The sequence below is a fragment of the Mustela nigripes genome, chromosome 12, assembly GCF_022355385.1.
Source record: "Mustela nigripes isolate SB6536 chromosome 12, MUSNIG.SB6536, whole genome shotgun sequence".
NCBI lineage: Eukaryota > Metazoa > Chordata > Mammalia > Carnivora > Mustelidae > Mustela > Mustela nigripes.
Genome location: NC_081568.1, coordinates 89,404,338 through 89,417,750, shown reverse-complemented (window position 1 = coordinate 89,417,750; position 13,413 = coordinate 89,404,338). Strand labels below are relative to the sequence as shown.

Genomic DNA, 13,413 nt, shown 5'->3' with positions numbered 1-13,413 from the left:
GTGGTATTGATCTCACAGAGCCATTAGAAATCACTCCTGGCCATTTTAGTCCAGTTTTACTTAGCTTACCCTGGGAAGGACTGAACCCATGATCAAGGGCCAAGATTTTCAAGTGTATTCTTGGCTTTGGCCCTATTCTTGAGTGGCATTCGGGAAACCTGTTATTTATTGGTTTCCTGATTGTTAGAGAAGTAGTGGGCATGCATAATTATTTCATGTGGAAAATTCCTTAGCTACCCAAATTTAATTAACAGTTAATTAACACCTAAGCTGTAAGAGGATTTATTATGATTCCCGGATATGAGATGTCAAATTCTGAAGGCATGCTCTAGTAGCATTTTGGACTGTAGAGAAATGTTAACTTGTTAATGTTTCAAAAGCAACTTTCCTTATGTTTGGTTAGTAATAATGGCTTTTCAAACCTAGTTATGATTTTTTTACAAGAAGATGGAGTGTGAGTTGAGTTGCTGCCATTCTGAACCTTTGGTACTTCACAAAGCGCTGGAGGTACATGTTTGCTTTTCTTCTCAGCGTCTTCATCTTGGTGCATTGAATTTTAAAGGGTGTACTTGAGCTAGTACATGCTACTTAAGAAGAGAACGCTCTCTTACAAGTAGTTGATGGAAAAGCTCATTAAAATTCTATCTTTGTGGCACTTCTATTTTCCCTGTACTCTCTCTGGAACCCTCTTAGAAAAGAATTATTAGGCTAGCAATAAGTCAGAACTTCAGTAATGAGTAGGGTATGGACTGTAGACAACCTGCCTCCTCATCCTCTTATTTCATCTTGGCTCAACTCATGACTCTTATGCCCAACCCTGAGGCCAAGTAGGAGGTACATGAAACACTCTTCCCTCAGCCTCTTGAGTCTGGGAAAAAATAGCTCGCTTCACCCCTGAATCTTTCGTAAATTGTGGAATCACACAGGGAGTCTTTATCCCAGACTTTAAATGGCTTTGAGCAGTCTCCCCACAACTTCCCAGATCAAGTCACCATCCACACATGACTTGCAGACATCTTGTCAGGGGAGTCCCCCTACCTCACATAGAAGTGGGCTCCCTATTCAGAAAGGTAGAACTGTTACTGAGCAAGAAGGCAGGCAACATGAACAGTTGTCAGAGTCATTAACAATGACCGGAGTCATGAACATCGTAGTAAAGGCTTTGAATTTCATAGCTGGGTAGGGAAAGCTGATGTGAGCAGATGAATAATCTGGGCAGAGCTATACTTTTAAAAAGTGCATTTGGAAGTCGTATGGAAGACAAGGTGTAGCAGATTGGAACAGATGCAGGGAAACCACATAAAAGACAACTGCAGAGCACCTAGCGAGGGATGCTGAGGCCCCCAGTGTAGGTGGACAAAGCCCTGAAGCCCTGGTTCTTAACTCTAATAGTTCATTGTGGTTACCTCAGTATCTATGGATGCCTGGGACCCATGCCTTAGGATTCTGATGCGGTTAAAACAGGGTCATTTCTCTTTTTAATTTCTTAATTTGATTTTTAATTTGATTTTGATTTTTAAATACTATAGAGGGAATTCTGCTATCCTGACAGAATTCAGATCTGCTGTCATAGTAGCAATGCATACTTATTGAGTCCTTAGGTTGTGCTGGGCTCTTTACATATAGTAACTCATTAAATCCCCTATGAGATACATGCCGCTTTATGCCCAATTCACAGATGAGGAAAGTAAACACAGAGAAGTGAAGTCAGTGGCTCCAGATCCATGAGTCAGTGGCAGAGCCAGTTCCAGAACCCAGGCCAGCTGATTCCAAAGCTTTGCTGAAATAGGTTTTAAAAATAAACAAAAGGGCTTGATATACTGTTTTATGAAAATAACATGAAATTAGCCAGCTTTTCCCATAAGATACAATGATATTTTCTAATTTATAGTACTTGAAAGTCACACATAGGATTAAAAAATATATATTTTCTATGCTTAAAATATTAAATTATGGGAAAAAATTATTTTTTTAAGCTTTTTTTTTTTTCTCCATCCTGAGCCAACCCAGCATGCTTTTCCTGGCTTGTTTTCTTTCTAGGGCTACCAGAGGAAGAACAGAAAGATGTAATTTGATATTTTTTCCCCTTGCTGAGTCAATAAAAAGAATAAAATAAAATGTATCTTTAATTCAGGAATTCCTTTACAGACACACACACACACAGATCTCAGTTTCAGTCATACCGATGATGTCTGTTAAGAACAGGAACATTTTAAATTGCTTACAAAGGAGAAGAAAAAAATTTAAATCATCCATACTGTCACCATCCAAAGGTGACCACGTTAGTTAACATCCTACCAGTGGTCTTGTTTGGCACTGGCTGAAAGTCCTTATTTCATTGGAAGTGAAAACTAGACATATTCGTATGTTCCTATATTCAAGCTTCAGATTACCCACTGATAGAAGAAATTCAACAGAGTTGAAGCAGTTCTGATTCCATTCTGTGCCATTTGTGTGGTAAACTTTTATTTACTGTGACTTCCCTGGTGAGTTACCGGCCTGCGGCTCGCGCTCCGTTTGGCCGTTGAAACTGCAGGTGGCACCCGGATGTCCTAGGGAACATGTGGAAGGGAAGAAAGGTGACTAACAAACGCAGTAAAAGACTTCAGTGCTGTGTACCTGGATAGCTGATTTCAAAACTTGTTCTGATTTCAAAGTGTGACAATCTTAATATGTGGGGGCAAAATTTAATTTTGAGAACTTTATGTTTTTATGAATATGTCAGCAAACTTTTGTTGAATTTCTATCTTGTGCAGGATACTTTACTAAAATTGTTCCTGCTAAGACATCGGTGACTTCCTTTTGTTAAAGCCAGTGTTACTTTTCAGGCTACATTTTTACTTTCTCTCTCTGCTTCATTTTATCCTTTGACTCCTTCCAAAGATTCACTCTTCCCTTAGCCTCAAAATAGCTCACTTCTGTGGCTTTCCTTCTCTCTCTCTGGCCACTCGGTCTTTTTTTTTTTTAAACAGTTTTCTCATCTACCGTCCCTCCTGCAAAGATTAAGTCCTAAAGATTCTGACTTGAACCACTTCCTCTCCTTACTCTACCCATTTTCCTAAGCCACTTTCATGGCTCTGTTGTTCACCTTTCATGTGATAAAGATATCCCATAGTACATCTCTGGCCCAGATCTTTCTCCTGCTTCCAGATTAAAATCTCCAGGTGCCTAAAGGAGTCTCCATAGACATGTTTTAGAGGAAGGTCAAAGTGTAAGATGTTTGAAAACATTAGCCATCTCTCCCTGACTAGTCTTTCTCCATATCCTGCATTCCTACTCTCAGCGACAGTACAATTACCTAAACAAAAATCTCAGTTTTTCCTTAACTTCCACCTGTTTCTCATTCCCTGTATTTAACTATTTATAACATTTTATGTTTTTTGCCTCCTTACTATATCTTAACATGATCAGATCCTATTTATCTTCATCACTACCTGCTTTTTAAATTTTTAATTCTAATATAATTAACGTATAGGGTTATATTAGTGTCATGTACAATAGAATGACCCAACAGTTCTATATATCACTCAGTGATCCTAAGTGTACTCATAATCCCCTGTCACTACCTAATTTTTTTTCATCCTAAGTATACTCATAATCCCCTGTCACTACCTAATTTTTTTATCACTACCTAATTTTTAATGGCTTAATTTTAAGATTTATTTCAGCAAAGAACTCTTTCCCAAACTGTGTTCCACAGTGTTCGTTCCACAAGGTGTTAAATGGTATTCTACACAATATTAGTTAGAGGAATGGCCAAATAAGTTTGAGAAATGTTGCATACCACCATTCTCATCTTGGCAATTCACAATGAACACGAAGCACTAAGAAATCCTGCAGAAAAAGAGTTTGTTTAGCATTCCCATTAACCTCACCCTACTTCTTCTGTGGGCAGGTTTTAATTGGCTTGCTTCCATTGTATAGATTGAGTCAAGTTTGTATAGGATAGGAAGTAAGGAACATAATCGTTTTTCTTCCGAATATTCATTTTTCCTGTCAACATTTGCTGAGTAATCTCTCCTTTCCCTGCTTGTTTATGGGTCTTCCTTTATCATATATTAAATTCCTAAATATCTTGGGGTCTGTTTTAGAGCTAACTTTTGGCTTTTTTATTTATTTTTCCAAGAGAGGGCATCTCTTGGTATTTTTTATGAAAACCCATCTAAATATAGATTTTTAATAGCTAAAGCCATGCCTCCATATATCCAAGTATCAGATGTGAAATTTTGCAGCAATAAAATTGAGGCCAAGTGAGTCCTCAACCATGAAGTCTATTGGAGAAATTTTTGCACTGGGTAGGAAGTCAGACTTGAAAGGGTATTCACAGTATTTTGGCAATTGGCTACATCATTAGCAGTTGAAATGAGCAAGGGCTGTATTCCTCCCACCCCTCTTTCCCAATTGACAAAAGTGGTGGTGTTTAGCAACCTAAGATTAGCCAGGACTCAGTTTTCAGTCAGATATACCTAGAAACCTGTTCATATCTATCTTCCTTCATAATGCTCTGATTTTTAGGAGGTGATTTAGTAAACTTATACCTGAACTACTTAAGATTATAGAATTAATCACATCTTATTTTTTGTGTGTGTCATTCTTTATTTTAAGAATATTTTTAGGGGTGGCATGGTCAGTTGAGCATTCAGCACTTGGTTTTGGCTCAGGTCATAATCTCAGGCTCATGAGATGGAGACCCGTGGGGCTCTGCACACCCAGCATAGAGTCTGTTTCAGATTCTCTCTCTCTGCCTCTCTTGCTCATGCTTGCTCACTCTCTCTCTCTCAAATAAATAAATCTTTAAAAAAAAACTTCAGACATTAAAACATAGTCATAATATTATAATCATACCAAAATAAAACATTGTCAAGAATTCAACCAGTATTCATATTTTCCTACATACCTCATAAGAGTACTTTTTTAAAGAGTAGATCTTTTTTTTTTTTTTTAAAGATTTTATTTATTTATTTGACAGAGAGAAATCACAAGTAGATGGAGAGGCAGGCAGAGAGAGAGGGAAGCAGGCTCCCCACTGAGCAGAGAGCCCGATGCGGGACTTGATCTCAGGACCCCGAGATCATGACCTGAGCTGAAGGCAGCGGCTTAACCCACTGAGCCACCCAGGCGCCCCAGATCTTTTTTTTTTAAAGATATTATTTATTTATTTGACAAAGAGAGAAATCACAAGTAGACAGAGAAGCAGGCAGAGAGAGGGGGAAGCAGGCTCCCTGCCAATGCGGGGCTTGATCCCAGGACCCTGAGATCATGACCTGAGCTGAAGGCAGAGGCTCAACCCACTGAGCCAAGCAGGTGCCCTCATAAGAGTATTTCTAACTGCTAGTTTGGTCACTTTTTATGGTTGAGGCATTAAAATAATTACTCAAATGATTTATCCTATAAAAATAGCCCATGTTAGGGGCACCTGTGTGGCTCAGTAGGTTAAAGCCTCTGCCTTCGGCTTGGGTCATGATCCCCGGGTCCTGGGAATGAGCCCCGAGTTGGGCTGTCTGCTCAGCAGGGAGCCTGCTTCCCCCTCTCTCTCTGCCTGCCTCTCTGCCTACTTGTGACCTCCATCTGTCAAATAAATAAAATAATAGCCCATGTTAGAAATATTGATATAAATTTTGACTTTATTTTTTTTCCTTTTCTACTTGAACAACATTCTAAATATATTAAGAATGCTAGATTACATGAATTTTTCTATAAGTCTCTATACACATGGATCCTTTTCTCATGGTCAAGTGATCTTAAGAGACTTCTGGGATAAGTTTGACATTTTTCCATTTTGAGATTTGTTGCTTCTTTCATCATGTTTATAGAATTTTTGTTTATTTTTGCAATAAAAGAATTTTACTTACATAAATAGAGCTAGATTTGCTTATTCATGAGTATCTACTTCCTGATACATGATAAGTACTTTGATATAAAGATTTAGTTTTGATTATCATTTTTCAGAAAAATATTTCATGATTTATTTGAATATTTTTCAGTTTTTCTTTTCTATTTTACTTCTGTTCAGGAATACCTATTATATTTGCAAGTCCCCTGTTTATTTGGCATATATTTTTTTTCTCAAATACTTGAAAAAAAATTCATTATTGAAGAATAATTAACATACAATGTTATATTAGTTTCAAGGGTACAAGATACTGATTCAGCAATTTTATACATTACTCAACACTCACCATAAAAGTGTCACCATACAGTTTTATTGTAACATTATTGACTATATACCCTGTACTGTACTTTTCATTTCCAAATCACATTTTATCTTGAGTTGCAATTTTTAATTGATGTAATTCTCCTGGCCTGGAATGAGCAGTGACCAGGTAAATTTCTTTCAACATGGTTGTGAGGCTAATACAGTTTTTTTGTTTTATTTTGTTTCTTTTTATTTATTTATTTTATTTATTTTTATTTATTTATTTATTTTTGTGTGTGTGTGCTCAAGTTGATTAGCCTATTTTGGACACCTAGAACCCTTACTTAAGGTAGATGATGCTATGGTCCCTTTCAATTCTATGATTCTATGATACAGTATATATGGAAATGTCCTAGTTTCCTTAGGAGAAAGAAGAAAGTTAAGGAACAGCAAGCACAGACATATTTTTGTATAAAAAAAAAAATCTGGATAGAGAAACTCTAAAATGTTACCAGTGGTGATAAATGCATGGTGGAACTATGCTGGGTGTCCTCTTTTCCCCAGATCCATTCTGCACCCTGCGCTGGACCGTGGGGAATGACCAGTATAGAGTATAACTATGGGCTTGCTCCCCTACTCTGGTTTCTGGTTGGGTTCAGCTAATGGAGAGTCCCAGAAGATCAGGGAGAGTGGGGGGTGGTAATGAGATATTGATTCCCCAGCCACTTACTTTCAGAATTGCCTTGTGTTGTTGGCCCAGTCCCTCTGCTAAAGGTCATAGCTCTTCTCCAGGAGGGCTTCTCTATTTGACTCCTGGGTTCTAGTAACCACTACTTCCCTTTGCCCTTTGAGGCCTGTGGTTATAGTAGCCCACCCTTCCTAGCCCCTTCGCTATCCCTGGTGATATCCCTTTATCCTTCCCAAGGACAGTAGATCATTGACCGAATAGTCTGCTGTCAACATTAGGATCTAGGTGCTTGCTTTAAGAAGTGCTGGTTGCTGTCAGTTATTTCTTGGCTAAATGGATGTGCACTTACTTTTTGTTTTTAGATCCAAGAGTCGAAGACTGGTTCCTCATGTCCTCACCTCTGCCACAAACCATCGTCCTGGGACTCTATGTCTATTTTGTCACTTCTCTAGGACCAAAGCTCATGGAGAATCGAAAGCCCTTTGAACTCAAGAAAGTGATGATAACATACAATTTTTCCATAGTTCTCTTTTCTGTGTATATGTGTTATGAGGCAAGTGTCTTCAGTATTCCTAGTGGGAGAATTTTGCCTGACTCTTCCTGTTTTGCTGTTGTTATGTTTCTTGTTATGATTATAATGGTAATGCTGAGATTTAAGGGATTTTAGAAATTTATCTTAAATTTTTGCCCCAAAATTGTTATGTATGGACCTGCTATTGAACTATTTAGAGGATCTCAGTATAGTCTACCTCACAAGTAGTGAGAAAAATTAACATTAAGTCCAGGAACTTGCACATAGGTAATCTTAGTAGATGATTGAATGAATCTGTGAATGTTAGTTTTAAGGAAACTCATACATAGAGAAATTAAGTAACTTACTTAAAGTAACACAGCTGGTTATTGGAGGATTGATATTTGAGTCCAGGTCTGTCTGACACTGGGAGCTCATCTTGACTATGTAATGAGTTATCATCATTGTGGTAGGAACCGCAGAAGAGCTATAATATAGTAGACTGTTTAGGTTTGGTTTAGCTGGGCCTTGAGGACGCAGAGAATTTGGACTCCTACAAAGCAGTAGGTAAGGGAGTCTTTCCCTTAATTGTCAATAAGAGAGATAGGGATCTTTCAGAACCTAAGAGTAGACTCATGGATTCTCTCTCACCCACTGTACTGTTAACTTTCACCCAGCTTCAGTTACCTGCTTTTCTGAGATTCCTTGCTTCTTTTTTCAACACTGGTTGGCTTCTTCACCTTCTACTCCTTATTTACTTCTTTGCAGCATAGCTTGTGCTTCCTCATAACTGGAACTCTCTGGCCTCTCTTGACACCGTGACCTCTCCACATGCATTCCTCCACCTTGATTCCTGCTGCAAATCCACCTGACTGAGTCACCTTATGTCTGCTGTAGCCTCATGTCTCACCTGCCTCCTCAAGTCTGGACTTACTTTGCTACCTTCTAGTTCTTCTATTTTATTACCAAAATCAACTATAAGCTATCTTACTGTCCCTTCTGGATCATGAGTAACTGAAAGGGAAGGGATAACAGAGATGGGGAGCAGAAAAAATTCATGCTTTTACCAAGTTAGGACAGAAAGGAAATAACCTCTAGGATCATGTTAAGTGCAGACCTAGAAGCCAGGAGACCAGGGGCTAATTAGTACCAGTTGTGCTACTAACCAGTTGCCTTATTTTTGAGCAAGTTACTTAAGCCCTCTGGGCCTTAGTTCCCTCTTTTTATAGAGTCAGGATTAAACCAAAGTGTTTCTCATGTCCCTTTGTGCTCCGTGTCAGATTATGTCATTCAGTATAATGTCCCCAAATTTGTTTCTCAGGAAGGAATTTAATTATAGCCAGTAAGTTTGGGTTCCTATTTTAGCAAATACAATGTAAAAGGAGTTTTGAAAATATCTGAATTTGGTGGTTTCTATCTATCATTAATCACTCATACTAGAGTTGCTTATATGCCTATGTTGGGCTTATTACCTGCCAGATATAAATTATTGCTCATTCTTCTTGATGGTCTGCCATACAGGAATGTCAGAAGCTTCACAGACTATTAGAATGCTCTTAAACTTAATGTCAGGAAAGCAACAGTTTCCATTCTCTTTTTAAACAAAGAGTTTGGCAGCCAGTCATCATGTCATCTCCAGGACACTGAACACATCACGTGGTTTGTTGGGTAGAGCACAATTGCATTAGATATACAGAGGAGACACCTCCACTTATGGATGTTAGGGAAAATAAGAACAGGATGAAAGGGAAGTGTATCAGACTAAAGGAACCCACATGCCTTATTGAATAGTGATGATTTTGAATGTGCTAGTTACTTGGAACCAGACAGACATTAAGAGATAGAGACTTGTGAAGACCTAACCAAAGCCCATGTCACAGAGCTTCTCTTGTTCAGCTTAGTCCTTATTTGGGGTAGAGAAAAGTGGAGAACCAGTCATCCCAGTTAGGTAAGTAGACTTGGTTTAACTTGCAGCAGTCAGTAGAGAGTCTGACTGGGAGAGAATATGATGCTCACTGACAGATCAGGTCTTTGTAGAATTAGCTATTTTCCTACCACATTCCCTTGTTCCTTTGAGAAATATTCACTGATTTGGTTTTTTAAGTCATTTTTCTTACCCATAAAATATGTCCCATACTTTTCTGTATCTTATGATAGTCTTTTTTTAAGATTCCATCATTTACCAATGTAAACAGTAGGATTAACTATCTTGCGAATCAAGCTAGGAGCAAATATCAGGAAAGCATAGTGTGATTTTGAAATGCCACTGTCTAAACAGTTGTTCTTTCTCTTTTGCTTCTTTTTGTTTTTTACCATAAAAATATAATTCTGATGAACCCCATAAATTTTTTCTTTTAAAAATTAATTTATGGTTAAGTTTTCATTTTAGCTCTAATAGTAATTAAAAATAGAAATTTAAAGTGTGCATGAATGGCAGAAAATGATGTAACCATTATACTGAGAAAGAAGACATTCCAGGGAAGGTGTTGGCACTTGTGAGAATACGATGTTAGAGAAGAGCTGGCCATATTGTCAGAACACTCAGTTAAGCCAATCATTTAATATACTCATTAAATGAAAATTAGAGCCCTTAGCTTTTCATTTTTAGATACTGTTTGTTTGTTTTTTTAATTTATTTGAAGTTTTTATTTGGATCAGATACTGTTTTAAAAGAACTTCCCACCATCATACTAAAAGAATGTCAATGTAATCTTTGAATTAAGGTTCAGATAAAAACAATAGGCTCTTTGTCCTCACCACTGGTCTAAGGTCATTTTGTGGGTGTGCTGGAATTAAGGCATGCACTCTTATTGTTAACATTTTTGTCTCTTATTTGTCATGTGAATCCAAACTGAACTAATCTCTGAGACTTATGTTTGATCAATCTTGATTTTAAGAACCATAGACTACCGTTTCACAATACACATGCTAGCCAAGGACAGGAAAGCCCAGTTGTGGCAGCCGCTAATAGTACAGTAAGAAATTTTGGTTGTCCATTTATTTCTTGACTGATTAAGAAGATTAGAAATTGCCAGAAAAGACTGTTTTCAGACTCTGTTATTCCCTTCAGAGTACACAAATATATTCATGGGTATATATAGATATACATATATTTACATATACCAGCATACACCTACGAGTATTTGCTATCGAAGCAAAACACTCCCAGTGTTTTATTCTCCACTGTCTTAGAATAATCATCATAAGAAATGAACATTTGAGTCAGAACACAGTTGATACAAGTAATATATAACTATGATTTTGAAAATTCCTGTTGCTTTATCAAGTGACTTCCCATTTTATAATATTCTAGCCTTTTCCCTCAATGCTGCATGCTGAGTCAGCTGAGCTTGTGGTAAAGAGACACAATCAAAAGTACCATTGTTGTAGCTGTTGAGCAAAGTCTTCCTTCTTTAATATACATGTGCTCTCTTACAGTTTGTGATGTCTGGCTGGGGTACAGGTTATTCACTTCGGTGCGAAGTTGTTGACTACTCCCAGTCACCTTCAGCATTGAGGGTGAGTTTTTCTTTGGAAAAACTTGTAACTCAGATGTTATTCAAATGTTACTCAGATGTTTAGAGTTTGTTTTTTTAACATTTAATATGAACTCAGAAGACGTAAATGACCCAATTCTCAAATTATATGGACGGAGAGAAAAAAAGCTAAAAATTTTAAGAAAGAATCAAAGTCAGGGGCGTAGTTTTCTGTTAAATGGAAATTGGTACTTTTATTTTTTAACTTCCTGGATTTAAAAATGAATTCATATCTGGCTCCTCAAAAAATTAAAAATAGGATTACCCTATGATCTGGCAATTCCGTCTGGGTATATACCTAGAAGAATTGAAAACAGGGACTCAGAGATATATTTATATACCCATATTCATAGCAGCATTATTCATAATAGCTAAAAGGCTGAGGCAACACAAATGTCCACGGACAGATGAATGGATAAAGAAAATGTGTCGTATCTATACAACGGAATATTATCCAACCTTAGCTAGGAAGGAAATTCTGACATGTGCTGTAGCATGGATGAACCTTGAGGACATTATGCTAAGTGAAATCATACAGGCACAAAAAGACAAATACTGTATGATTCTATTATATGAGGTACCTGGAGTAGTCAGATTCAGGGACAGAAAGTGAAATTGTAGTTGTCAGGAGTTGGTGGGGAAAGGAGATCAAGAGTTATTGTTTAATAGGCACAGAGTCTCACTTTTGCAAGATGAGAAGAGTTGTTCGGACGGATGGTGGTGATGATTGCACAGTCATGTCAAGGTACTAAATGTCACCAAACTGAACACTTAGTAATGATTAAGATGGTAAATTGGGTTATGTGTATTTTGCCAGATTAAAAAAATAAAATTTTCCTCCATAGAAAAAATAAAATAAATTCATATTTATGTGTGTTTCTGCAGATGGCACGCACCTGCTGGCTTTATTACTTCTCCAAATTTATTGAGCTTTTAGATACTGTGAGTATGTGGTTACCACATTTGCTAAATATTTGATATTTTAGTAGAAGCAATAAACTGCTAGAGTTCAGTTGTCTTGATAACTCTGGTTATTTCTCTACTTGAGGCAGACTTCCTATTATCTTTTACCTTTTATTATCAGTAACTTTAGAGAATAGATAGGATAAGCATTTTTTTTCAGTCTTTTACAAATTCTGAAGGGTTTTCTTGTGTATCTACCACCTGACTAAGATATGCATGTAACTGTCACTGCAAAACTGTGCTACTTTATGAAGATGAATGACAGGTGTTTGGGGAAGCAAGTTCAGGAAGCAAAGAGCAGAGAACATTTTACCTTGGGTTCTTTCAGTATAAACCAAAGCACTATGTCATCCATATTTCTTTAAGAGGATAAGTGCTTCAAAATTCATAAACTTACATTAGGATATTATCCCAGGGATATTAGTAATTTTGATAATATCAAAATGATCTCCAAATGCCTTTCTGAAGTTTATGCTTACTAGCTCTTCTCTCTTCCAACTTAACATCCTGTTGAGGATCAACTCTGAATTTGGGTGACTGGGTTCTGGGAGAAGCAAGCACCATGGATTATGGTCCTTGATGAGAGGAGAAAGCCGTGTTCTTCTGCTTTAACAGTAGCCAAGGAAAGCTGGGTATTTATCATATATTTGGGCATGTATGTCTCAGATACCTGGAACTAGTTCTGGATCTAAGAGCAGTGTCTTCTTCTTCAGGATACATATTACAATTACGTATTAGAGAATACATACTTCTTTTCTTTTTTAATTTAAATTTAGTTAATAACATATAATGTATTAACTAATTTCAGAGGTAGGGGTTATGACAGAACACATATTCCTTGTAGCAAATCTCAACATGCTTCACCTTCTCAGCTGATGAATCACATAATGTTAGAATTGGAAAGGATTTTAGTGAGCATAGAATACAGTGGTTCTCAAACTTGGGCTTGCCTTGGAATCACCTAAATACACAGATGCCTGGACCCCACCCCTAGGGTTTCTGATTCAGTGTGTTGGGCTCAGGAAGTTACATTTCTTTTAAGTTCTCAGGTGATGTTATTGCTGTTGGTCCAGACCCTACACTTGGGAGACCCCTGTTCTAGTCAGTGGTTCCCAGCCATCATAGTGCAGGAGCATTAACTGCATTAGAAAAACCAAAAAAAAAAAAAAAAAAAAAAAAAAAAAACCTGGGAACCATCTCAGAGATTTGGTGCCAGGTGACCTGTACTTAGAGACTAGCCATGGCTATTTTTATAAAGCATCTTGGACATTGTAATATACAGCCAGAGTTTTGAACCACTGATCTGGGCCAGAGCTCTCAATCTGAAAATAAATTGAAGCCAGGAAGGTAAGTAACTCACCCAGAGGAATGCCACTATTGCTTGGGACCGGGACCCCAGATAGTTGGTTTGGGACTTTTTCATTGCATCATGCTGCCATCTTCCATGTGCATAAGCAAATGCATTTTGGCTTTATTGTTTTCCGCTTTGTATGTTCTCATTTATTTCCAGGTTCCATAAGGAAACAGTTGCTACCTCTATGTCCTTCCCTAAACCACATTTCTTAAATATTACTATGGA

General features: G+C 37.4%; 1 protein-coding gene across 2 annotated transcripts in view; it reads left to right on the top strand.

The window, feature by feature from the left end:
* The window catches only part of ELOVL7 (ELOVL fatty acid elongase 7), a 78,898-nt gene that overhangs the window by 55,473 nt on the left and 10,012 nt on the right, over positions 1-13,413 (top strand). The window contains exons 3-5 of one of the 2 annotated variants that reach the window (XM_059417930.1): positions 7,187-7,377; positions 10,774-10,854; positions 11,757-11,813. In XM_059417930.1, coding sequence (XP_059273913.1) covers positions 7,187-7,377; positions 10,774-10,854; positions 11,757-11,813 — 329 coding nt within the window. The remainder of the gene's footprint in view (positions 1-7,186; positions 7,378-10,773; positions 10,855-11,756; positions 11,814-13,413) is intronic. The other variant, XM_059417931.1, reaches the window with a different exon arrangement.